Source organism: Sphaerodactylus townsendi, linkage group LG14, assembly GCF_021028975.2.
Source record: "Sphaerodactylus townsendi isolate TG3544 linkage group LG14, MPM_Stown_v2.3, whole genome shotgun sequence".
In the NCBI taxonomy this organism is placed as follows: domain Eukaryota; kingdom Metazoa; phylum Chordata; class Lepidosauria; order Squamata; family Sphaerodactylidae; genus Sphaerodactylus; species Sphaerodactylus townsendi.
This window is the reverse complement of record NC_059438.1, coordinates 43894119-43920345: the sequence shown is the minus strand read 5'-3', so window position 1 is coordinate 43920345 and position 26227 is coordinate 43894119. Positions and strand designations below refer to the sequence as shown.

Below are 26227 nucleotides of genomic sequence, written 5' to 3'. Positions count from 1 at the left end.
ATCATTAAGGTGGTTCACATAGTCTGTGGAGCCTGCCTGAATTGGGGTTTGGGCCGGGGGGGTTCCATGTTGCCATCAAGTCAGCCATCTGCCACTGCATGGCCCTCAGCTCATGGCACATCTGGTCACGCTCCCTCTGGAGTTCATCCTTCTCCCTCTGGAGTGCTTCAGCCTTGCACCGCCATCGTCCAGCCTCTCAATCCCGGCCACGTTCGAATTGGAAGCCCCACCGGTTGCCCACCGTGAGGGTCCCCTCATGCTCTCAATCCCATCATTTGGTGGGGCCCGCCGGTCCCAGCCACTAATCCCGGGGCCCCGAGGATCAGCCAATTCAGTCCATCCAAAACCCCCAGCCAGGGTCTCTAGGCCACGATCTGGAGCAGGGGTGAAGATGTCCCTCAAGGGCGGTGGTGGACAATCCCCGCCATTGGCCCCATCATTGCTGTCCAACCCACTGTTGGATGGAGTGTGGCTCCCTTTCAGCCCAGCCATACTGTGAGTAGGTCTGGGCATAGAAAAGGGGATCCAGAAGTTGTGGCTAACTGTTAGGGTTGTGGCTTACTCCGGTCATCAAATGAGACTCAAGAAGGTTTCAAGAGCTTTATTGGAACCTTGTCAGCCCAGGGCTCAGATAGCCGAAACTAAAGTTTGGCTTTCTGGCCTCTGGTATATACCTGTAAGTTACAGAATGGTGCAACCCACAATTCCCCCACCCTCGCATTCCCATAATTTCAGCATTACAAAGGACGGTGGGAGCAGAAGCATTATTTAGGACAGACAGTTCACTCCTTCAGAGGAAGGCAGATAAGAGTGGACATTTAAGCTCTAATGACTAGTTACATGCGAGCAGGGGGAGGCCTCCTTAGCCTCGGGCGATGATAATGGCTGGGCCAGCTGTGGCCTTGGTGCGGATGTGCAGGCTGCCAGGCCGAGAATGGCACAGGTCTGACGGTGAGGCCTTGATGTCTCAACCCCTCAGACACTTATGGAACACTCTTCCAAATGTGGGGAGGAAAGCAGGATTGCTGTGAGTAACATTTTCCTTTAAGATAATTTTTAAGACACTAATGATCTTGAAATGTGCACTGTTTAGAGATCTGCCACCCAAAGGTAAATTGGTGTTACAACTGATACCTCAACTCTCACTTTAATGCTGTTGTGTTGCACAGATCCTTGAGGAACTCTACTCCAGTTAATAATCCCAAGGCCACAGATTCTTAACAGAATTGTGAAAGACTTAATATTAACTGGCTTACACATAATCAGTCTCACCTGGATAAGAACACTCGCCGCATCAAAACATTAAAAGGAAAAACAGTTTCAGTCAGAACTTTCAGTATCTTGAATAATCCCTAGAAGGACAGCTCCTTCAGTACTGCAGTGGTCAATGAGACAGGTACAAGAAAAAAGGTAAATCAAAGGCTTCTTTTTGCAAGAGAATATGTGGTGTGGGTCACAGAGGCCAAGTGAGTATGCGGAAAGGGTGCCTCATGTTTACCACTGAGACACTTTGAGAAGCAGTCATGCTTGTGCTTTCTGCACAAGCCCTCATTCTGCTCTCTAAAAGCTATAGGACAGGAATTCTTTGAGCCAGTTTTTCATCCGGGAATACAGTGAAAAAATTATACAGCTGTCTATAAGACTGTTCACTTCGGCCCATTTCCACCTTACCTTGGAACTTGATGGAGTTGTTGACGATTTCCAGTGTATCAGCTACAGCATTATATTCTCCCACCTTCACTTCCCGTCTATCTGCAGAAAACAAATGAGATTGTTTATGGCAGTTCACATGCAGTTCATTTCTAAGAGATACTATATTTACCTTTCCTCTTTCACTGTCCTGACACCTGGGCTGTTTCTGCACGGCCCAAAAACAGTGCCCGGGGGCAGTAAAAACACTGTCCCTGGGGCACTGTTTGCACAGCTGCCGCTGCTGCATCGCAGCAGTGCCATACCACCCCCCCCCAAAAAACAGCAGGAAAATAGTGCTTTTGAAACTTGCTCCCTGAGCAAGTTTTTTGAAAAGTGGTGTCTTCCTGCCGGCGCGGTGCCAAGTGCACCGGCGTGAGGGTGTCACTTTTTGCCCCTCTGGTGTTCTGTTCACTTACCTCTCCTCCCTGCACAGCTCTGGATGGCTGGAGGGATACGCCCAGCTGCCCTTCGACCCCCAGAGGATGGAGACAGCGTAGGCGTGTCCCTCCAGCCATCCAGAGCTGCGCAGGGAGGAGAGGCAGGTGAACAGGATGAAATGTGGGTGGCTCCATGTGGAGCCGGCTCTGCAGTTTGCAGCAGCTTCGGGGCCATCCACACGCTACCGTGTGAGCGGTCCCGAAGCTCCACCAGCATTAATTATGCTGGTGAACAGCTGTTTCTCTTTCTATGCAGAAACAGCCTTAGAGTCAAGGTAGCATATGAAGTGACTCAGAGAAGTTAAAGGGAACCCACACATGGAAAGGTTTTAAAGCATCATTGGTACTATACTGTAGATTTCCTACCATGTAAAATATTCAACAAGAACAAGAACAATGACAACAACACCTTTTATTGGCATATAAATAAATTAAATTAGGCATAAAACTACCCACTTAATCAGTGTAGGTAGGTAAGGCTCTTGGGGTTGGCTCTGTGATGGAGATGGAGCCAGAATCTAAAGGTAAGCAACCATGCTTTTATCTCGATCGGTGTTAGCCCAAGTTCCTAACAGAGAACAAAATAAGCAACACATTTTGGAATGCCAAGAAGACGACAAATAAAATATGATTGAATTATTTCAATAGTACTCTAAGGTCGCAAATCCATAGCGGAGCTCCATAAAGAGCTTGGGGAAATAGTTGAGTCTCTAAATTTGCTGATGGCTGAAAAGTATTGCCACCATGAGTATGAAAGAATTTAGCTATTGTTGATGTTTTCTGTTTGGATGATTTAATGACTTACATTATCTGAGAACGCCATCTAAGGTTATATTGAAAGCACACATCTAAATAACAGAATTCCTTCACTTGTTCTATCTGGTTTCCATCTAGTTTCCATGTATGCTTAGAAAATACTAAAATTGTGGTCTTTTCATAATTGATCATAAGAAAATTCTGTTGACAAAATTGTGCAAAAGTCCTGAGGAGACGTTTGAGGCCTATTTGAATGCGGGATAGTAACATGGCATTGTCAGTGTAAAGAAGTGGAACCTCAGTTTGATCTAGTTTAGGAGGATGCCCATTGGTGCAACAAATTGTTGGTGCAAGATTGTTTAGGAAAAGATTAAATTGGCATGGGGCTAAAACACAGCCCTGCTTTACTCCTATATTTGAAGGAATTTTGGGTGTTAAATGACTGTGTGTGTTAACGCGAACTCGACAATACATATTTTGGTGCAGCATCCATATCAGACATAAGAGACAAGGGTTTATGTCCATACGTAAGAGTTTTTGCCATAATAGTTCATGGGAGACGGAGTCAAATGCGCTTTTGAGATCCAAGCAAGCAGTGCATAACCCTTGAAGATGTATTTGTCTGTGAGATGGTAAAGTACAGCACAGTGATCTAGGGCAGATTGTTCTCTGGTGAAACTGATCTGTTCAGAGCCGATTTGGGATTGCGCCCAAATCCATCAATTTTTCTAAGAGATAACGTGCATAGAGTTTTCCTGGTAGTGACAGCAGACTGATGGGTCTGTAGTTTGTTGGGATGCTGGGATGCTGCTTTTTTGAAGATTGGAATGATTATCACTGATTGCCATGTATGGGGAATTCAGCTGCTTGAATTAATGTTAGTAAACAAAGCAGCAAGCATAGGGGCCCATCAATCTGAGTATTTAATAAAGACTTCAGGCAGTAAACCGTCAGGTCCAGGGACTTTTAAAATATTATGAAGTCTAAAAGTTGATGCCAAACTTAGGCTTGGATATAGAGCAGCATATCTCAGTGCAAAGATTTCTGCCGACAGACTTTCCCATCTCCCCCTTCATGCGGCAATCCCTACATGCCTCTCAAAATACTGCATTTCCGGCTTCAGTCCAGACATGGTGGTCACCTTCAGGAAGATGAAAGAGAACTCCACAGATGGAAGTTCTTGTGTCTGTGGAAAGGCTGCTCAGGATCCAAGCCACAGTCTTAAGATTTTTTTATACCATCTGAATTCCAGAGTTAAGAATTTACTTTCAGGATACCGGCGCACGAGCCAGAATATATCCCAGGAATGATATCAAACAGCAATGTGCTGGGAATTTCCTGTTAGATTCTTATGCACAGGGGCTCAATTCTGATCAGGATCATGATGTATGAGGAAAGGACACTTAACCCACCTTGGCTCATATAATTTCCCTGGCTTAATTTTAATAGCCCCACAAAGCCACTGTGAAGCCACGTGGGGAAAATTAAGTGTATTTGTGGGTCACGTGGCATGGCATGCCTGACAGCCTAAGGCCCATTCCATATAGCAAATGTATAACAGGTTGCAATTGTGATAAAAGAGCCCATTTTCCTGATTAATGTTCACATGCATACATGTAGGCAGCAATTGGAGCCCACGGAAACAATCTGGGTTGCTGCTGTGCCTTCGCACGGGGATGCTTCTCTCTCTCTCTAATTACATGCCACACTTTCATAGCTATGCAGGCTTGCTGAAATGAACTCCCACAGCCATACCGATGTCCCACGATATGACCAGCTGCACCTGTGTAACTATGAAGGTGCAAGCCACAAAAAATTTTTTAAAGGAAAAGGGCCTCCTGCAATTGCTAGGCACTGGCAGGCGGCTTCTCCATCACTGTGGAGGACGAAGGGTGGAAGGGAGGCAAATAAGGTGTCTCCTGCCTGGCTCTTCATTTGGGAGTGGCGACAACCTGGGATTTTTCAAAAGGATCACTTGTTTAGCGATTTTTAAAAATGGGTTGGGGGAAATAGCATGGGGCAGACTTGTTTGGGGGCAGAACCTGTGCCCCCCCCCCACAAATAGGTTATATAGCATCCCACACTTGTGTTTCTTGGCCCGTGTGGAATGGGCCAAAGTTTCCAATAGAGAAGTTCTGTGGCGTCTGCTTGACAAGACACACATCAGACATGAATTGTACCACCAAACGCTGTATCATGTAGTCAGAGATGTAGAGGGGAGAAGTGCGCCCGGGGCAAGTGTGTGCCCTGCACCCCCCCCCCGCCATGCCCCAGAGCGTGCCCAGCGCATCACGCCCCATCCCCTGGGCGCTACGCCACTGCTTGCAGCTGCGCTTCCAGTTTGGCTGGGATTTAAAGAACTGTTTGAGCAGCTCTACGTTTGCACCCGGGGTGGCCAAAAGACCTGGGGAAACATGTCCTTTGTCTTCAATAGAGGTTTAATGTGTGGAAATGTGTGGAAATGGGCAGGTAAAGCTTTTCATAGCTTGAAAGTTGGTAACATTGTATTAAGACTCCATTAAAGGGACAGGACATAGTTTCTCTTCAGGCCTGTAGGCATTCCTAAGTACACACAGGACCTCCCCCCCGCAACCGAAATGTCATCTGCTACAATGGAGGCCACTTCTAAAGGCTCCTGAATCTGGGAAATTCCATACGTCAGATAGAATTACATGTATCATTTCTTTCAGAAAGAATAAGTAGACAAGAGGTAGAGATGGCTGCAAGCGCACATAGCTTTAAAGGAGGTTAAACAGGTTCATGGAGGAGGAAGAAAAGGTTTGGATTTATACCCCACCTTTCCCTCCTGTAAGGAGACTCAAGGTGACTTACAAGCTCCTTTCCCTTCCTCTCCCCACAACAGACACCTTGTGAGTGTAGGTGGGGCTGAGAGAGTTCTGAGAGAACTGTGACTAGCCCAAGGTCACCCAGCAGGGATGAAGGAGTGCAGAAACACATCTGGTTCACCAGATAAGCCTCTGCCACTCAGGTGGAGGAGTGGGGAATCAAACCTGGTTCTCCACCTGCTCTTAACCACGCTGGCTCTCAGTTCATTGATGGCTCCTAGCCATGGTGATGAAGGCAGAAAACTTTTGCTTCTGGGAAAAGGGGGGGAATCCACTTGCTGTTGGCTGGAAGTCTACACTGAACAGTACCCATGTTGTAAACCAACAAAATTGTTTGGAGAACTGTGCAGCCTCAATATAGGGGAACCAAAAAAATGATGGAGGACTTAATTAGCTTTGATGAGCCAATAAAGCTCCACTCAGCATCCAGCGGAGAAAATAAATAAAAGTGTCTTTGTTCTGTATCTAGGTTGGCCAAAGAACCATTTACCAAACAACGAAAAGCACTAGAGGATTATTCATTGATGCTTACAGTGACGGACTGACTTTCCCTGGCCCCTATTGCAGTAGATATACCATTGAAAATCAAGTTGAGGGGATGGAATTCTCTCCCTCCATGATGTCTTCTATTGAGGAGGAGGAGGATGCAGTCTTACAAAGCATCTTACATTCCCAAGTAGGAAAGTGGCCCCCTCCAAGGGCCTGTCTTGGATGCAATTGACAGCTGAAGTCCTTAAAGAGAGAATGAATCCAATTTCGCAAGCGAGTAAACAGGATGCCTTACTAAGGACCGAAGATCTCACAGGTTTTTCTGTGCTGAGGATGGCAGCCCACGAATGACTGAGTTCGAGGGACAGTAATCAGAGACCAGCCAGTTTGCCAGAAATTATGTCCTGGGATGTGACTGGGGGGGCCCACTGTTCATTGGATGGGGCAGATATTCCTTTCCACCACAGGACATTTGACATGATAGTCATACAAGAGACCTGGACAGCTGCTGAGCTCATCCTAGATGGTTTTTATTCATTCAAGGTGCTACCTGGGAGAGGGAAGGGGAGAATAAAAGGGGGTTTGGGGATGCTCAAATCAACTAAGACTCAATGTATAGAACGACCCTCTTTAGATAAATTGGCTAAGGTAGTTCTTTTTGTTTGGCAGGGGTTTTGCATGGTTATGATTAATGTTTATTTCCCTCCCATGTCTCACAAAGCAACTATTGAGGGTAACTGGGCAGCTCTGGAGCAACATATTACATCCATATCCACAAAGCAGCTAGTGGCTAAGCTTTTGCTACTGGGAGATTTTAATGCCCATTTAGGCTCTGATGATGCAACACTGCAGGCTAAATATGAGGTGTCGCTACAGATCCTGAAGACACATTTAGAAATGTTCCATATAGTACAGTGTCAAAAGATCATGATTCAAACCTGGTTGGACAATGCTTGGCAAAATGACAAGTTTTAAATGGCTCGTCATAAGGAGATAACCTGAGGAAATTTACCTATATGGCAGGTTCTAGACTAGAGCCAGTACCCTCAACTACGTGTTGGTATGTTCCTGTCTGCTTTTTAATTTTCTGTTAAATACTTTCAACTTGTCCCCTATTTGGAGGTAGATGATTTCCCTCTGTGCCTCTTGGTAACATTACCCCCCAAGAATTCACCACCCAATTTCTTTATTTTCTTCTGATCAATTCAGATCCCGTATAAAATGGTCAAGCAAGCTTCATTTCAAACTAAAAGCTCATTTATCTGCTGAAGATTTGCTTTTTTATTGCTGTGTCTTTTCAAATCCAGCTTTAGAGCAAGATCTCTGGTATTTTGCAAAAGTTTCATCCAGAGACTGGCACAAATGTGTAAATCTAAATCATGGTTCCATAAGGAGCGTGTTGAGGCAAGACAGATTTTAAAACAGGCATTTCAAAATTACTGTAAGGCTCAGGGCCGTGTCCAGAGGTGGGATCCAGGAGGTTCTCACAGGTTCCCGAGAGTAGGTTACTCATTATTTGTGTGTGCCGAGAGGGGGTTACTAATGGGTGATTTTGCCACGTGATTTTTGCCTTAGTGACGCCCCTCCTCTCAGCAGTAGCGCGCAGAACTGGAAGCAGCCTAGCAGGAGGTGCCCCGGCGTGCGTGGCAGCCTGCGCCTGCGTGCATTCGTTTCCCGCCCAAGGACCGGCGCAGCGGCTGCCCTGGAATGCCCAGCCACGCCCCCGCCGTGCCCCGCCCAGCCATTGGCACTACGCCACAATTGGCACTACGCCACAGTTTGAATCCCACCACCATGGGAACCTGTTACTAAAAATTTTGGGTCCCACCACTGGCAGTAAGATAAATGAAGAACAGCAATCTCTTACAGAATATAAGAAAATCTATAAACATCTACTTGCTCAAAAGAAAAAAAGAATATTCTAGGGAGTCCTGGATGTTACTGATTCAAGCAGCCAAAAATAACAGTATGTCCTTATTTTGGAGTCTGGTTTCAGGACATAATTCATAGAATAATAGAATAATAGAGTTGGAAGAGACCCCAAGGGCCATTAAGTCCAACCACCTGCCATGCAGGAACACACAGTCAAAGCACTCCCAACATATGTTCATTCAGCCTCTGTTTAAAAACCTCCAAGGAAGGAGACTCCACCACACTCCGAGGCAGTGAATTCCACTGTTGAACAGCCCTTACTGTCAGGAAGTTCTTCCTACTGTTTAGGTGGAGTCTCTTACACCTTGAATCCATCACTCTGTGTCCTAGACTCTGAGGCAGCAAAAAAATTCAGAGGAGTACTTGCCATTAGATTCTGCCATTAGATTCTGAAATTGCCCCCAATAGGTGGGTTTCTTTTGTTCAGAGACTTTATGATGATGTTCATCCTCAAATACCCTATACTCCTGATTTGTCCATGGCCTCCAGTCTCTTTGAATGAGATCAAAGCACACATTAATTGACTTAAATGGGATAAAGCCCCAGGTTATGATGGTGTTCCCCAGAATTTATTAAGGAAAACATAGAATGGTGGGCCCCTTTGCTAATTTTTAAATTGCATACATAGATGCAACAAGGAGGATTTCCAGTGACTGGGGGCTAGCTGTAGTAGGGCCTTCCTATTGTAAAAAAACTAATAGATAGGACCCTTCCCATTATTAGTCTCTTAAATATAATCAGTAAATATATATACAGGGGACCCGATTGAAACCAGCCTGTTCTATTTCTAAGATGTCCTCTTGATCTAGCCAGTTCTATGAATGGACCTTCTCCGCTCTCCTTTCAGCACCATTGTGAAGTCTCACGGGAAGACGCTTGACAGCGGGATTTTATGATCCCATTCACAAAAGTTGTAATTGTATCTTTCTTTTGTATTGATGTTTCTTTATTGGTGTTCGGTAAGGGACCCTTTACTTGCCCCTTTGCCCCCTTTGATGTATGTGTATAAAAGTTCTTGCGCTTGGTTACAAGGGCGCGATTCTCCTGCCCAAGCTGTCACCACCACTTCTGAATAAAATACTTTGCTTTGAAGAACACCGGCTTCCTGCGCCTCACTACGTTGCTTGAGCTGAAATCACTTATTGTTACCCGAACAGCAGCGGTAACATCCCTTCAACAGAATGAGCTGAGTGTCATCAGCATACTGATGTTTTACTTGCCCAAAACTCCGCAGCAGCTGAGCAAGGGATCGCATGTAGATGTTAAATAACAGCGGGGACAACAGCGCTCCCTGAGGCACACCACAAAAAAGTGGGCACTGCTGAGAGGCCTGATCCCCACACCACACTTGCTGAATCCGTTCCTGGAGGAACGAGGCAAGCCACTGAAGGACAGTGTCCTGCACCCCAGGGGGAGGAGACATCTGAGGGGGATATGATTGAAGTCTATAAAATTATGCATGGGGTAGAAAATGTTGACAGAGAGAAATTTTTCTCTCTTTCTCACAATACTAAAACCAGGGGGCATTCATTGAAAATGCTGGGGGGAAGAATTCAAACTAATAAAATGAAACATTTATTTACACAACGTGTGATTGGTATTTGGAATATGCTGCCACAAGAGGTGGTGATGGCCACTAGCCTGGATAGCTTTAAAAGGGGTTTGGACAATTTTATGGAGGTGAAGTCGTGCCCGCGAGGTCGTAAGGAAGAGACGAGACGCGGAGATATCATCTGGTGGAGAGAGCCAGCAACAGGAAGCGCGGGATCCCGTGATCCTGGCAACTCTGCCGTGTGCTCGTCCCTTGCACCTTTTATTAGGGTTTCACTAGGGGTGTGTAAAGGGGTCGGACAGGTGGGAGAGCGGGAGGTCGGGAGAGCGGGAGAACGGGAGATCATCATGTGATGCATGATCTCATCGGGCTGCTACGTGCAGGAGGAAGCATCCGCGTCTGGGTCTAATCCTCACCTGAGGGCAAGGGCCCTTTTGTCCCTTTGTATGGGACACCTGGTGACCGCGAGTCAGGCAGTTCATGACCCATGACTCACAGGGGAGCGGGGGTTGGGGGAGCGTGTGCGCCCAGAAGGCCGTAGCTGGCACCGGCATTCCAGGCGCTCTTTCTACGGTTCTGCTGGGTTCGCGGGCTCACCCCTACATGGAGGAGAAGTCGATCTCTGGCTACCAATCTTGATCCTCCTTGATCTGAGATTGCAAATGCCTTAGCAGACCAGGTGCTCAGGAGCAGCAGCAGCAGCAGCAGACCATTGCTTTCCCATTGCGCCCAAAGGAATCTGGTGGGCCACTGTGAGTAGCAGAGTGCTGGACTAGATGGACTCTGGTCTGATCCAGCAGGCTCTTTCTTATGTTCTTATGTAAGGAAGAACTACTTTACTCACCAAGTAATTAATTGGGGAATTTACTGCAAGTTTACATAGTAATGGCCATTGACATATATGGTTTTAAAGAGGGATTAGATGGCTTAATGGAGGATACTGGAGTTTACTACACAGAGAAGTGGTAACACACTGATTAAAGGGCAGAAGGTAAATGTTTATTTGGAAGTGCATTTAGGATAGGAAAGAGGGAGAGATCGCATGCTAGATTGCTAGCTAGGAAGAGTCTCTCTGTTTCTAACTTTTGAGAAGAAGCAGGATATTAGACCTGAGAGTACCAGTCTAAGGACAGTGTTACTGGCCTAACAGGGGTAAGGGTTTTATTAAAGGGATTCTCCACCAGCTGCTAAAAGTGTAACAGCACACATAGGGTTTTAAAAGTAGCAAAGGGGAATGAGCTCTCACGTTGGCAGCAAGAGGGGCCAAGAGGAGATCTTTTAGACCAGGGGTAGGGAACCTGCGGCTCTCCAGATGTTCAGGAACTACAATTCCCATCAGCCTCTGTCAGCATGGCCAATTGGCCATGCTGGTAGGGGCTGATGGGAATTGTAGTTCCTGAACATCTGGAGAGCCGCAGGTTCCCTACCCCTGTTTTAGACTGTATAATACGGGGAAGGAATTCTGGCAAAGAATATTCCACAGAGAAGCAAGAGTCCAAATTGAGTTTAAACGTTTTATATAAATTTGTTCAAAAATACACACACACAGTAAGACATAAGGGCACATACATTCAAGTTTCCTAGGATATAAGCAGGTTTGAAAGATAGATTGGATGATAGAGAAGGGAATGGGGGTTGTTGTGGGGTAATACGTTACCTAACAATTCTTAGAAGAGTAGAAGTAGAAGGCAGGGATTCCATGCCAGCACAGAAACCCAATGAAGGACGAATTCATGTCTCAACACCAACAAGAACATGTGGCAATGAGCAAACTGTTGCAGGTGAACTAAATTTTTATGAGGTGGGTCGTTCCTTGGTGGGAAAGGAACCAATCACACTAAGTTTCACATCTGTGCTGGGTTTGGGGGTGCTGAGGTAATTAGTCAGCTCATCTACTGCTAAACCTGGGACAATGGGGCCAAAATTGCTTTGTTAAGCTAAACGAGGAAACGCTGAAAGGCTTCCATGCAGATTAACTCTTGAGAGTCACTGCCCAGGATATTCAGATTTGACAGAGACATTAGATCAGGATAAGGTAAGTGGTTTTAGGAGAGTCATGACAAAGGGAAGGAAATGCAAAGGAACAACTATTTGTTGCTGACCTGGCTTCCCAGACGAGATAGGAAGTGCAGTGTTTGATAGCAAGTTGGCTTTCCATATTCTTTGTCTTTAACAGTTTCTATAGCAAGGTGTGATAATCAAGCATTCTCGTGACTCAAATGAGACCTCCAGGTTATGCTGGAGTAACTCATTATCTTAGCTTTTGTTAAAGTAGTGTTGACCTTTTGGTTGTGGTCAGGTGATCATGTGGCTACCTACACCCATAGGAGTGCTTTTGGCAACTGGCTTTTGCCAATATGATTTTTAAAGGAAAATATACTGCTATGAGAAATATATATATTTTATAGGATTGGTCAGAGAGCTTACAACAGACAATAGGTGATATAAAAGGACAGGGGGTCACTAACTTTACAGCCCTCTCTGGTTGACCACTTGCCCGCCCCCTGCTGGGTGGTCTTCTCAGTTCCTCTGCATGGTTGACATCCATTGGTGGCTGCCGGCCACACCGGCCAAAATCAGAGGCAGCAAAGTCTGAAGTGCTAGAGAAGACTCTGGCCTGTTTTTTTGGCCCTCCAAAGTGACTGCGTTGATCTCATGATCAGCAATTTTCCTGTTCCTGCCTCTCCAACTCCTTGCAATCACAGCCCCTTGCTTTTCACTTGGGACTGGGTGCATACCTATTTCACAGGGACATTAAACAAAAGATGTAACAATATCAAATTTAGTAATATACATAAATAAAAGCATCCAAGTAAAACATAACTGGAGGCCCAAATATGCAGTACAGAGTAGAAAAAGTTTTATAACGCAGCATAATGCTTACTGTGTGGAACACACTGTCCTGCATTGTGAAGCTAATTGCCTACAGCCACAAAGATGTAATTTTGATTGTCATCCTGTCAGAAAATGCCAGAGTGCTTCCCTGCAAGTATGATATATTATATAATATAAGGAATGGATTCCTTGCCAAGCTGATTAAAACTTGAGAAGTAAAACTGTGTGCATTTCCCTCCTTGATTAGACTTTTTATTCAGTTGAATCACACAAAATGTTCCAACATGTTTCAATGAGCCAGACACACAATCCTGGGCTGCCTGGGAATCCTGTTTTCATGCAGGGCACCATCTGCAGAATCCTACAGCCAACACTCCAAACTGCACAGCTTGTGACGTTACACAGTTCCTGGAAACCTACAGCCTACACCGTGCTCATAAAAATCCGCACACACAGAAATGCAGACGCTTCAAAAGTGTTGCAGCTGTAAGGATTTATATTCTAACCTGGGAAAATGCACACTCCTGGTATGAAAAAAACCCTGGAATTTATCAACAATGGTGAGGCATCAAATTAAATCTATCAATGACATGGCAATTTTAAATTTATGGTAATTTTGGCTTTTGTTCTTTGAAGTATAACATTTATCAGTGCCCACAATAAGAATAGTTATATGTATCATACTAGTTATGTATTTAGAAAATGTTATGCTATTTCTCCAGGAATCTGCCCAATGCAGCTCACAAAATAAAAATAAAAAACCCCAACACTAAAGTATATTAATTGAAAAGCACTTAAAATACTAATAAAATACTAATAAAAATTTCAGCCCAGTATACAAAAAAAGTATCAAATAACAATTTCCAGACTGAATTAGTGTTTAAAGATCAAGTCGCTTCATAAGTCACCTGGGCAGAAATGTTTTGACCTGAAGCCCAGAAGAAAGCAACAGACCTGCCAGTTGAGCATGAGGGGAGGGACATTCCACGAGTGAGGAGCCACCACTGAAAAGGTGCCGACTCTGGTTGTCTCCTGGATCACCTCTGCTGCTGGGAATATAAGGAAGCTGGCCTTGTGAGGCGGATCGTAACTGGCATGGACAAGATAGGAGGAGCATCTCCACTCATGGTTTGGAAAAGTATTTTACTTGTAACTATTTACAAGTGGATAATGTACATTTTAATAATATGTCACAAGGGAAAAAATGAAGTGTGAATAGATAAATTCAGTGTTCAGATGTATGAGAACGTGCATCAGACCTACGATACCTGTAACTGTTACATATGTACATCTTCTCATCTGGAGTTATTTGTAATCCACTATATTCATCAGAATTTATTTTCTAAGGATTTCTATTTTTATTATACAGCATGATCAGTACATACAGTGTTGGTACAGTTGTTGTTTGAATTAATCCCCAAGGCCTTATTAAAGTAGGCAGGAGTTCATCAAGTGATAGTGATGATAGTTCAAAGGTTATAGAGAGAACAGAGCAAATAGGTCAAGAAACCAACAGCAGGAGGGAAAAAAACTTAATGAAGCAGCCAGAGGAAATTCAAACAAACAAGCAGGATGTGTAGAGAGAAAGTCAGAAAAGCTAAGGCTCACAATGAGCTGAGGCTTGCCAGAGAGGTTAAAAACAACAAAAAAGGCTTTCTTGGTTATGTCCTTAGCAAAAGGAAGAAAAATGATAGGATAGAGTCACTGCATGGAGAAGATGGCAAAAGGCTAACAGGGGATGGAGAAAAGGCGGAACTAGAAGAAGAAGAAGAGTTTGGATTTCTCTCCTGTAGGAGAGTCAAAGGGGCTTACAATCTCCTTGCCCTTCCCCCCTCACAACAAACACCCTGTGAGGTAGGTGGGGCTGAGAGAGCTCCGAGAAGCTGTGACTAGCCCAAGGTTGAAACATCAGTTGAAACATCGTAACAGTTTAAAAAACCGATGTTACCTAACACTAACCATCAGATGGCAAATAGTTCTGTATCCTGGAAGCAGCAAAAATCACACAAGTGTAGGGGATGGCACTCATCAGCAGCTGTCTCCCCCAAAGACCCGGCGGAACAACTCTGTTTTACAGGCCCTGCGGAACTGCTCCCGGATGGATGGAGGCAGAGTTTTCCACCAGGCTTGGCCCAAGGCACTGGAGTCCCTGGCCTGGGTGGAGGCCAGCCACATCATAGAGGGACCACCAGCAAATTGGTCTCTGTAGAGCATGGAGGCCAAGTGGGGACATAAGGGAGAAGACGGTCTTGCAGATATGAGGGCCCCAGGCCACGGATTGCCTTAAAGATAAGTACCAACACCTTGAAGATGATCAGGTATTCAACTGGGAGCCAGTGCAGACAGCTGTCAGGATGCCTAGCAGTTGGAATGCTTTTGGGGCTGCTTCTTGCCTTCAGTGGGTGGGGGATGGGATGTCTTTCTCCGCTCTGTCTGGCCAGGTGCTGGCCAAGGCCAGGCTCAGTGGTTTCTGTTTGAGCTGTCTCACTGTCTGCATACTTTCTCAGTGCTGTTCTCATGTGGGGGGAATGTGGAAACATATTACTGTCTACTGCACGGGAAAAGCCATTCTTGGCTTTTCCAAGCTGTCCTCTGGATCATGAATCAACCTCTGTTCTCGACATGAAATTTGTTTCAGTTTTTGGCGCAGCATGGGAGAGATATGGTATAGAAGCGCCTGTATAGAAGCCCCTGAAGAGCCCCCCTGTGGCAGTTCACATTGAAGCGGGCACCTCTGGGAAGCCCTATCCCCGCACCTCACTTGCTGACTCCTGCCCCTGAGGAACGAGGTGAGCCAATTCAGGGCCACACCCTGGACCCATGAGACAGCCAGGCGGTGGGTCAAAAGGTCATGATCAACTATATCAAAGGCTGCGGTAAGATCTAATAATATCAGCAGCGCCGATCTGCCCTGGTCAAGCTGGACACCATCTGTGATGGTGGTAAGGACGGTCTCTGTCCCATGCTCAGCACGGAAGCTGGACTGGGAGGGATTGAGTGCTGATGTATCCTCCAGGAAGCCCTGAAGCTGCTCCAATACCACTATCTCAATTACCTTCCCCAGGAATGGTAAGTTTGAAACGGGTCGGTAATTGGCCAGATCGCTAGGATCTAATGATGGTCTTTTTAAGAGTGGGTGGGACCACTGCCTCCTTCAACTCATCCAGAAACACTCCTTACTCAAGGGAGTGGTTGATGTTGCTCAAAAGATGGGACCGTAATTCCCCCGGCAGACCTTAATTAGCCAGGAAGGGCACTGGTCCAGAGGACAGGGAGTAGGTCTAACAGCAGCTAAGTTTAACATGTTGTTCATGTTGAGCAACATGAATTGCCATCCTTTGGAGATCCTTGGAGATCCCCTGGAATGACAGCTGATTTCCAGACTACAGATATCAGTTCCATTGGAGGAAATGCCTGCTTTGGAGGGTAGACATCATGGCTTCATACCCTGATGATGTCCTTCTCTAAACCTCATCCTCCCCAGACTCCATCCCCATAACTTAAGGAATTCCCAAACTTTGAGATGGCAACCCAATAGGTCAATCCCCTGCTCAGGCAATAAAACGCTTGTGAGATTCGAAGGATTTTATTGAGGCCAGGAGCAGTAAAAAGACAGTTCTGGCGAAAGCGTGCCAGAACAGTTGATAATATGGATAGCACAACCCCCCGCCCCGGCCCATGGGAACAACAGAGTTAGTAGTGTCCAGCCTGGAGGCTCTTCCCAGCCTCAAACTTCAAGGACAGAAGATAATCAGGCATCTGCAAAAGCAAAAGCGCTCCCAGATAATTCCCCCCTCCCAAACATGGCAACTTGACACCTATACCAGCTCGGTGTTGAAGATGAGGAGCCAAAGGGATCTTGGTCGTTGGGTTCAGGCTTCCTTAGTGAATATTATTAATCTATCCCTGGTTTCTGGAGTCTTTTCATCAGGGTTGAAAAAGGCAGTGATGAAGCTGTTCTCGAAAAAAATCACTGAATCCAACGACTGCCCTGTCCCACCTTCCATTCCTGGGTACCTTAGTTGAAAGAGCAGCTGCCAAACAGCTTCAGCCTGCTTCTGGAGGACACATTCTTGGAAGACACATTGGTGCTGGATCCATTGCCAGCACTGGGATTGCCCCCCTTTTTCTTCATGTCCCTTGTTAGTTGATTGGCGGACACTCTTTTTTACTTATTGCTTTCCCTTCCAATTAGTCTTTTATCTATTAGTTATTTGTATGCAGAGATTTTGGCTTTCAGCTTTGCTTTATTATTGTAAAATTAACAATTGTAAGTCATCCTGAGCCCATTTCGACAGGGAAGGTGGTGACCTAAAAATCAAATAAATACATAAAATAAATAATGAACTGTTTTTATTTATATGCATGTTTTTGTAAGCTGCTTTGAGTTCCCTTTGGGGAGAAAAGCTGGATTTAAATTTCTATATAAATAAAAAGTTGCACTGAGTCTCCAACTTGTAAAATATACTTTAGGAAAGTACACCTCAATTGTGAGTAAAGGTTCATTAACTCTAATTTGAAAAAGCCGGGATTCCTGACTTGTCTTCCAGAATAATTGGTCCACATCAGCCCTTTTCAAAGTCCTGCCTATTTACTGACCTACACAATTACACATAGCAAAAAACCACACAAAACAAAACAAAATCTTAATCATGTGCTTTCAAAGGGAAGGTGCTTTCAAAGGGAAGGTAGAACAAGTTACAATAGTCTAATCTAGAGGTGACCGTGGAATGGATCACTGTGGCCAGGTCATCTTGGGAGAAATAAAGGGCCAGCCACCAAGCCTGGTGGAGATGGAAAAAAGGCCACCTGGGCTGTGTGGGCCACCTGGGCCTCCATAGAAAGGGACAAATCCAGGTAGACCCCCAAGCTCCAGGCCAAGGAGGTAGACCCCCAAGCTCCAGGCCAAACATTTTTGGGTTTTTACTTTGTTGGCTGCCAGGGGGTGCAGTTTTTCGGCTAGCAGCACTAAAATTTCAGGGATTTTTCAAGAGACTCTTCTGATGATACCACCCAAGTTTGGTAAAGTTTGGTTGAGGGGGTCCAAAGTTATGGATCCCCAAAGTGAGTGCCCCATCCCCCATTGTTTCCAATGGGAGCTAATAGTAGATGGGGCTACATTTTGAGGGTCCATAACTTTAGACCCCTTGAACCAAACTTCACCAAACCTGGATAGTATCATCAGGATAATTTCTTGCTGATACCAACCAGGTTTGGCGATGTTTGGTTTAGGGAGTCCAAAGTTATGGACCTCCAAAGGGGGTGCCCCATCCCCCATTGTTTCCAACAGGAGCTAATAGTAGATGGGGCTACATTTTGAGGGTCCATAACTTTGGACCCCCTGAACCAAACTTCACCAAACCTGGGTGGCATCATCAGGAGGGCCTCCTAAAGATACTCTGAAATGTTGGTACTGCTAACATAAACATTCCTCGCATGACCAAAAATCCAGTTTTGAAGGATTTTAACTCTTGCGTTTTAGCTTGGTTGCTGGTTGAGCTAAGGTTTTTGTACTTTTAAAGTTACTGTGGAGACCATCTGGCTCATTCCGCACATGCAGAATAATGCACTTTCAAACTGCTTTCAGTGCTCTTTAAAGCTGTGTGGAATGGCAAAATCCACTTGCAAACAGTTGTGAAAGTGGTTTGAAAATGCATTATTTTGCGTGTGCGGAAGGGGCCCATATTGTTTTTGTTGACGCTTTTTTCCACTTACAGAGCTAGTTTACTGTTTTTCTTTTAAATAAATATTCAAAAACATTTAACCTACTGATGCCTAAATTAATGTAATTTTATTAGTATCTATTTTTATTTTTGAAATTTACCAGTAGCTGTTGCATTTCCCACCCTCGACTTTAATGTGGGTCGACTTATACGCGAGTCAATACGTTTTCCCATTTTTTTGTGGTAAAATTAGTTGCCTCGACTTATATGCGGGTCGACTTATACATGAGTATATATGGTATGTATGTATGTATGTGTGTGTGTGTGTGTGTGTGTGTGTGTGTGTGTGTGTGTGTAACTATGATGTTTGCCTTGTTGTGAGCTGCTCTGAGCCCATGTGAGAGAGCAACATATAAATCTAAATAAATAAATAATGGTCCCCATGTCTTTTAAAATCCAGTTTATCTTGTTTTTGTCAGGGGTCAAACTGTGGCTGTTTCGCTTTTGGTCTTTTCACCGAGAAGAAATGTTTAATCACTACTGTCTTTTCAGTGACCTGACAAGACTTCCTCTGTGCCTCATCTGCTCTTTTCTGCTTCCAATAAACCCCCGCCCTTTTTACTTTTTTACTATTTGAAAGAATCCATAAAGTTTATAGGGCTCTTTAGTGCACTCACAAGGAAGCACCTGGTGACACAGCATCCAAAAGACACCCATAACTCGTACCTGTTACATAAAAGCTGAGGGTTGCACTGGAAGGAGGTATTTTCTTCCTGAGCATTACTGGGTGGGAGGAGAGGAGTATTTGATTTAGAGTATTTAAATAGCAGCAACTTTGGTCTGTTGCTGCCATCATCCTGCTTATGTGTGTTAAGTGCCAATCAAGTGGCTTCTCAATCTTGGGGATCATCCTGCTTACTAATTACTAGTTTTTCATCAGAAACTACTTAGCATTTATAGAGCTCTTAAAGTTCAAATCACTTTACGCACACAATCTCCATAATCTTAACAACAGCCAGGTAAGTTAGGCTTATCTCCACATTGTAAACAGGAGGAGTTGAGTATCTTGAGAACCTTAGTACAAGATGCCAAATTGCAAATTGCCTGAACAGGAAGCCTAGTAATGTACAACCGGGGGGGGGGGGGGGGAAGTGATGTAAGGCAGGGAATTTGAAAGGAGGAAATGACCTCACAGGAGGTGGTAGGATTTCCCAGTGTAGCCAGGAAATGATGTCATAACAGCCACCAGTTGATCTTTGACCTGGATGTGATGTCACAGGAAATGACATCCCAAAATGACATCACTGAGCTCCATCCCCAACATCTCCAGGTATTTCCCAAGTTGGACCCATCAACCCTAGACTCAAGAGTGTAATGTAGGAGCCAAATATTTATCAGCGTTTATTAGATGTAAGGCATATTTCTTTTCTGCAATATAAACTCCAAGTTTGAGCCCTGGTACATTGTCAGGCCTGGGTCTGACGATCGGGGGTGGCAGCCATTTGCAAGGGAACTGTAAGGCTTTCTTCTCTGCAGGTGTCCAGTTATCAGTCTCCCACCGTCTGCGGCCTTGGAGCCAGGAAGAGCGGCATCTTATCAAGTGTGAACTGTTCCCTTGTTCTAGGGGTAGAGTAGAGCCGTTTGGCTACAGGGGGCAGCAAGCTCTGGGGGATATAGGCAGAGTGTTTTGTGGGTGTTCTTCAGAATCATCTTTGCGGATGTTTACCTTTTGCTTTGAAATAAAGACTTTAGAGCAAATCTACAGTTTCTATTATTTTTGGACCCAGGGTCTGACATACATAAACAAGTTTTGGGGATTGAGACTTAGTCCAAATTAAGCCCAGTATATAACCCCATTATATATTTAAATAAAAGATTCTCACACTAGCAAACATTTCAACTCAAAGACACATTTTTCAGTTGATTTCCCATTCAAACTTAACATAATCTACCAATAATATATTACATTTAACCCTTTCCAAGAGTTGTAATCTCTTCTGTGGATGAATGATGGTGCAGATTCCAGAACATGGAAGGAGTGTGATCCTGAGCAAACACTGAAGGTAAGGTCATCCAAGTGAGTTAACACTGCAGTTTAAGCAGAGTTTTACTCTTCTAATTAGCCTGAAGGCAATGTGTTTAAAAGACTGTAACTCTGTTCAGACTCAATCACTTGATATAGCAAGCATTATCTGTCAACTATATGTCATCCTGCTCCCACCACACTGACTTCAACTTTTGTAATACCATTTTCAACATTTTTAATGTTTCAAGTTTCTGTAATCCTTGTTCAATTATGCTGCTTACTGGATATCACATCCTATTGATTGCATTGTTTACATTTCATTGAATTTCTAGGCTGCTCTCACCTATTAACCAGGCTTAGAGAGGTTTACATAGAGTAAAACAATATAAAATCAATCGTGGTGCCTTAGAATATAAGCACACTAAAGGATGGAGTTAATAAATATCTTAATAACAGAGAAGAAAAGAGAAAGGCAAAAGCGGGCAAGGAGAAGAAAAACCAGCTCAGATGGGACACGGCCATCAGGCCCTCAACTGCAAGCCTGGTGGAGCGGCTCCATTTGACCGGCCGTGGGGAACTGCCCTGGTCTCCAAAGACAGAGGAGCCCACCAGGCTACGGCCCACATTATTTCCTAAAACTACCTATGGGTGTGAAAGTTGGGCAATGAAGAAAGATGACAGGAAGAAAATAGATTCCCTTGAAATATGGTGTTGAAGGAGAGCTTTATGGATACCAAGGAAAGCCACAAAGAGAAATCAGTGAGTTCTAGATCAAATCAAGGGCAAGCTTACCCTAGAAGCTGAAATAACTTGGTTCTGGTGGGTTTTCTGGGCTTTTTGGCCATGGTCTGGTGGATTTTGTTCCTAACGTTTCGCCTGAATCTGTGGCTGGCATCTTCAGAGGTGTATCACAGAGAAAAGTCTGTTTCTCACTGTGTCTAAGTGAGAAGGGAAAGTTTAGTGTGGTATATTGTCCATGTCCCAGGGTGGGGAACCAATCATTAAGTGTTTGGGTGGAACTTGCTGTGCAAAGGTGTGGTTGAGTGCATTGTATTGCGGGTGGGGTTATCAGTCCATTTTTTAAGTACTGGGAGCCAGGCTTTGCTAATTTTTAACGTCTCTTCTTTCTTATTGAAGTTGTCCTGGTGTTTGTGAATTTCAATGGCCTCCCTGTGCAGTCTGACATAGCAAGCTTCTGAATTGTCCAGAATTTCAGTGTTCTCAAATAAAATATTATGGGTTTGAAGATGGTCTGTAGGTAATGCTTTTTCATCAGTTACCTACAGACCATCTTCAAACTCACCAGGAAAATACAGCAGATGCCATGCTCAGCAAAGGACAAGAGAGACCCCCTCACTTCTGCAGGAGTATATCGCATACCCTGTAGCTGTGGAAAGGTCTACATAGGAACCACAAAATGCAGCATTCAGACCCGTATTATGGAACACGAAAGACACTGTCGGCTCAACCATCCTGAAAAATTTGCAGTTGCAGAACATGTGTTAAACAAAACTGGACAAGTGTTAAACAAAACCAGTGGCATAACTAGGCAAACTGGAGCCCTGGGGAAAACCTGAGTTTGATGCCCCCCAGGCGCATGCCCAATGCAACGCGCACCCCCCCCCGTAGCTACGGCCAGTGGCGTATCTAGGCAAACTGGAGTTTGGCGCCCCCCATGGGCAGCCACCCTCCCCCACTGTGACCAAGCAATGATTTTCTACACCAGGTTGTTTCAAAGTCACCATCACATTTTAGAACATGCCCCAACTCACAAATCTGAGCACAGCAATAAGCCATGCCACACAGCAGAAATAATTTTTTGAAAACATTTTCAAAATGCTTTCAAAATGTTTCATTACTGCTATGAAAACATTTTATGATGTTGTATCCAGTACCCCCAATTGGGGGAAACAGCATCACTTTCAATGTTTCAAAGGAGAATCTGGGCTCCCTAGTTTAAACATGCTGGAATCCACCCCCAAACAGCATCATTTTCAATGGTGTTTAAACTAGGGAGCCCAGATTCCCCTTTTAAATTAACCTTAAAGGGAGAATCTGGGGTTCCCAGTTTAAACAACATTGGAAGTGATGCTATTTTGGGGTTGATTCTCCCCCACCCTGAAACAGCATCACTTGCAATGTTTAAACTGGGGACCTCAGATTCTCCCTTTCAATCCATGTCAAAGGCGGGGGGATTTAAAAGGAAAATCTGGGGAAATTTGGGAGGTGCCTGCTGGCAGGGGTGAAATTGTTAAGCTAGCAGCACCAAACTCTCAGGGTATCTTTAGGAGACTCACCTAATGATACCACCCAGGTTTGGTGAAGTTTGGTTCAGGGGGTCCAAAGTTATCGACCCTCAAAGGTGTAGCCCCCATTTTCTGTTAGCTCCCATTGGAAACAATGGATGATGGGGCACCCCCTTTGGGAGTCCATAGCTTTGGACCCCCTGGACCAAACTTCACAAAACCTGGGTGGTGTCAGTAAAAGATTCTCCTGATGATAGCTCCCAGGTTTGGTGAAGTTTGGTTCAGGGGGTCCAAAGTTATCGACCCTCAAAGGTGTAGCCTCATCTATTAGCTCCCATTGGAAACAATCGAGGATGGGGGCACCCCCTTTGGGAGTCCATAACTTTGGACCCCCTGAACCAAATCTCACCAAACCTGGGTAGTATCATCAGGAGAGTCCCCAAAACAATCCCTGAAATTTTGGTGCTGCTAGCCTAAAAACTGCGCCCTCCGCAGGCCAAAAATGGAAAAACACTGAAAATACAAAAAATCCCAGAAACAAACCTGCGCCCCCCACAGGGCTGCGCCCAGGGCAACTGCCCACTTTGCCCAATGGGAGGAACGCCTCTGAACAAAACCCATCAGAACCAGTTGAATCCGGCTGTGAAAGCCTTCCACAATACACTAAAATAACTTAACTGAGGCTGTTGTACTTTGATCACATTACGAGAAGACAAGTGTCCCTGGAAAAGACAATAATGCTGGGAAAGTTTGAATGCAGCGGGAGAAGAGGAAGACCCAACATGAGATGAATTTATAAAGGAAGTCGAGGCCTTCAGTGTGCAAGATCTCAGCAAGGCTGTCAGAAGTAACTTGAGTTCACTTAGCACAAGAGTATTTCTCAAACATTCTCAGATGGGGGGGGGGGGGTTGTTCTCCAATGCTTAGCATTTCTATTTTTAATGTGTTGCGCACAGAATGAAAAACCAGACAAGTAGCGATGCAAGAAGGCAGTTCACAATACCAGCCCAAATCAAGACAACAATCCTTGACAAATCGGATCACAAGAGTAAGGCCAGTTAGTTATCACTTGCAATTAAAGAGCCTACATTTATGAAGCAGGACTTAAATAATGGTTTCAATATCTACTTGGATACTTCAGCATAGTGTGGGTTGTTGCTGATTAGAACTGGTAAGCTGGTTTTAAAACCTTGGGTGCTCATTAGAACAAATGACTGGGCAGGATTCCCAAAAGGCCTGACTCACTTCTAATTCATGTTGACCCACTTTACCGTGATTATTTTCTTAAGTACCATTTGCAGCTGTTGATTAAATCTGATCTACCTAATAGGCAAAGTAGGCAGCTATTAATCCTAACACGAATGCCTGCTTTGTAAGATCACATGACTGTGAAGAAGCGAGCCTATTGGTTTAGTTAGGAAGGCAGGGAGAATCCCTAGCTCCAGTTGTCCCAGGCAGTGGACTTGATCCATCCCTCCCAATGCCAGATGTTCTCTGTCAGCGAATGAGCAGATGGCCAGGGAGGGGGAGACACCCTCTTGCATGCCGCTTCCTTCGCAGGAAGGCTAAATGAAGTATCAGCCTGTAGGATTATGAGACTGACAGGAGATGGGCGAGGAGATCAGGAGCCATCAGTTTGCCCAACGTCTTTACATTTTTCTTCAGGAAGCACACAAGATGAGGTCCCCAATTTTTGCATTTTTGGGGTCCTCTCATTCTCCAGCCAGACAGTTCATATGTCCGGATCAAGGCCACAGCTGGCCCAGCCATTATCATCGCCCGAGACGAAGGAGGCCCCCCCTCGCTCGCATGTAACTAGTCAATAGAGCTTAACAGTCCACTGTTATCTGCCTTCCTCCAAAGGAGAGAACCGCCTGTCCTTAAACAATGCTTCTGTTCTCACCATCCTTTATAATGCTGATATTATGGGAATGTGAGGGTGGGCGGATTATGGGTTGAACCAAACTGTAACTTACAGGTATATACCAGAGGTCAGAGAGGCAAACTTCAGTTTCAGCTATCTGAGCCTTGGGCTGACAAAGTTCCAATAAAGCTCTTGAAACCTTTATGAGTCTCATTTGTTGACCGGAGTAAATACCCTTATATTACCTGGACACAGAGGACTCTGAGGCAGAACCTGAGAACACAGTGCAGTCACATTTGGCTGCTCCTGGGGAAGACCAGGCAGCAGAGCCAATGCCCAGTCCTTCCCTGTCTGATGATATACAGGCGGAGGAGCCTAGAGATCCTCCTAGGGAACCCAGTGATCAGCCAGCTGTGCATCGGAGGCAGAAGCAGAGGCTGCTACTGCAGAAGCACAGAAAGAGTGCTCGTTTGGCAGCAAGGTATGGGAGATTAGAAGTCTCTGCATCGGATGAGGACTAACGCCTCACAGAATCCCTGCCCCCTGAACAAGGATCTCTATATTATCCTTGCTGAGAACTTGCTTCTGCCTGGGTGCAACAAGTGTGTTACCTGTCATCACTGTGTGCCTGGATTTTCGTTGATTCCTAGCCTGCTCCTTGGTTCTCCTTGACTTATTGGACTGTGACCTGACCACGCTTGTGATTGCCTTGCATTGTGCTTCCATTGGTTACATACATAAGAAGCATATAGGTTCAAAGCATATAAGGCACGACCCTGACAGGGTGGTGGTGGTGGTGGGAAATAGATGTCATATCCCAGTCAAGAATCACAGAACGGACTAAGCAGGTCCTGATAAAATCCTTGCCTCCTCCTTGTAATGAATAGGAGGCCATTAGCCCTTCTTTCTTTCTTTCTTTCTTTCTTTCTTTCTTTCTTTCTTTCTTTCTTTCTTTCTTTCTTTCTTTCTTTCTTTCTTTCTTTCTTTCTTTCTTTCTTTCTTTCTTTCTTTCTTTCTTTCTTTCTTCCTTCCTTCCTTCCTTCCTTCCTTCCTTCCTTCCTTCCTTCCTTCCTTCCTTCCTTCCTTCCTTCCTTCCTTCCTTCCTTCCTTCCTTCCTTCCTTCCTTCCTTCCTTCCTTCCTTCCTTCCTTCCTTCCTTCCTTCCTTCCTTGTCTGTCTGTCTGTCTGTCTGTCTGTCTGTCTGTCTGTCTGTCTGTCTGTCTGTCTGTCTGTAAGCCTTGCCATTCTGAGTGGCAAATGCTGACAGATGCAATACCTATTTTGCCTCAATTCTCCCCCTGAAGAACAGAACAGGCTCTGTCCCAGGGAAGACACTGGAGCAGAGATCAATCTGCAAGCACCTGAAGGACAACTTGGTGATCTGGGGAAGTCAGTATCGATTTTTTCCCATGATGTCCTGATCAGTAAACTAGAGGACTGTGGACTGGGCTCTAGGTTAGTTAGATGGGTAGGGATCTGGTTGGGGAATTGCACTCCAAAAGTAGTTGTAAACAGTATTTCATCTGAATGGAAACATGTGTCCAGTAGGGTGCCACAGGATTCAGTTCTGGGCCCAATAACTTTTTAATATTTTTATAAGTGATCTGGCTGAGGGTGTAAAGGGACGACTAATTAAATTTGAAGATGATACCAAATTGGGAAGAGCAAAAAACACACCAGAAGATAGAGATAGAATCCAATGAGATCTGAACACACTGGAAAAGGATAAGTGCCAAGTAACAAAAATCTGGGTAACAAAAGTGAGGAATACATATACTGGATCAGGGATACTGTGGTGTGGACAAATACTTAATTAGCAGAGTTAATTCAATAATGAGGCAAACACAGTTGCTTTACTGAAATGTATATAGTTTACTTACTAACAGGGAA

At 44.8% G+C, this 26227-nt stretch overlaps 1 protein-coding gene across 1 annotated transcript in view; it reads right to left on the bottom strand.

Moving 5' to 3' along the window:
* GABBR2 (gamma-aminobutyric acid type B receptor subunit 2) overlaps window positions 1-26227 on the bottom strand; it is a 425828-nt gene that overhangs the window by 117532 nt on the left and 282069 nt on the right. Inside the window, exon 9 of the mRNA XM_048516192.1 lies at window positions 1672-1752. Coding sequence (XP_048372149.1) covers window positions 1672-1752 — 81 coding nt within the window. The remainder of the gene's footprint in view (window positions 1-1671; window positions 1753-26227) is intronic.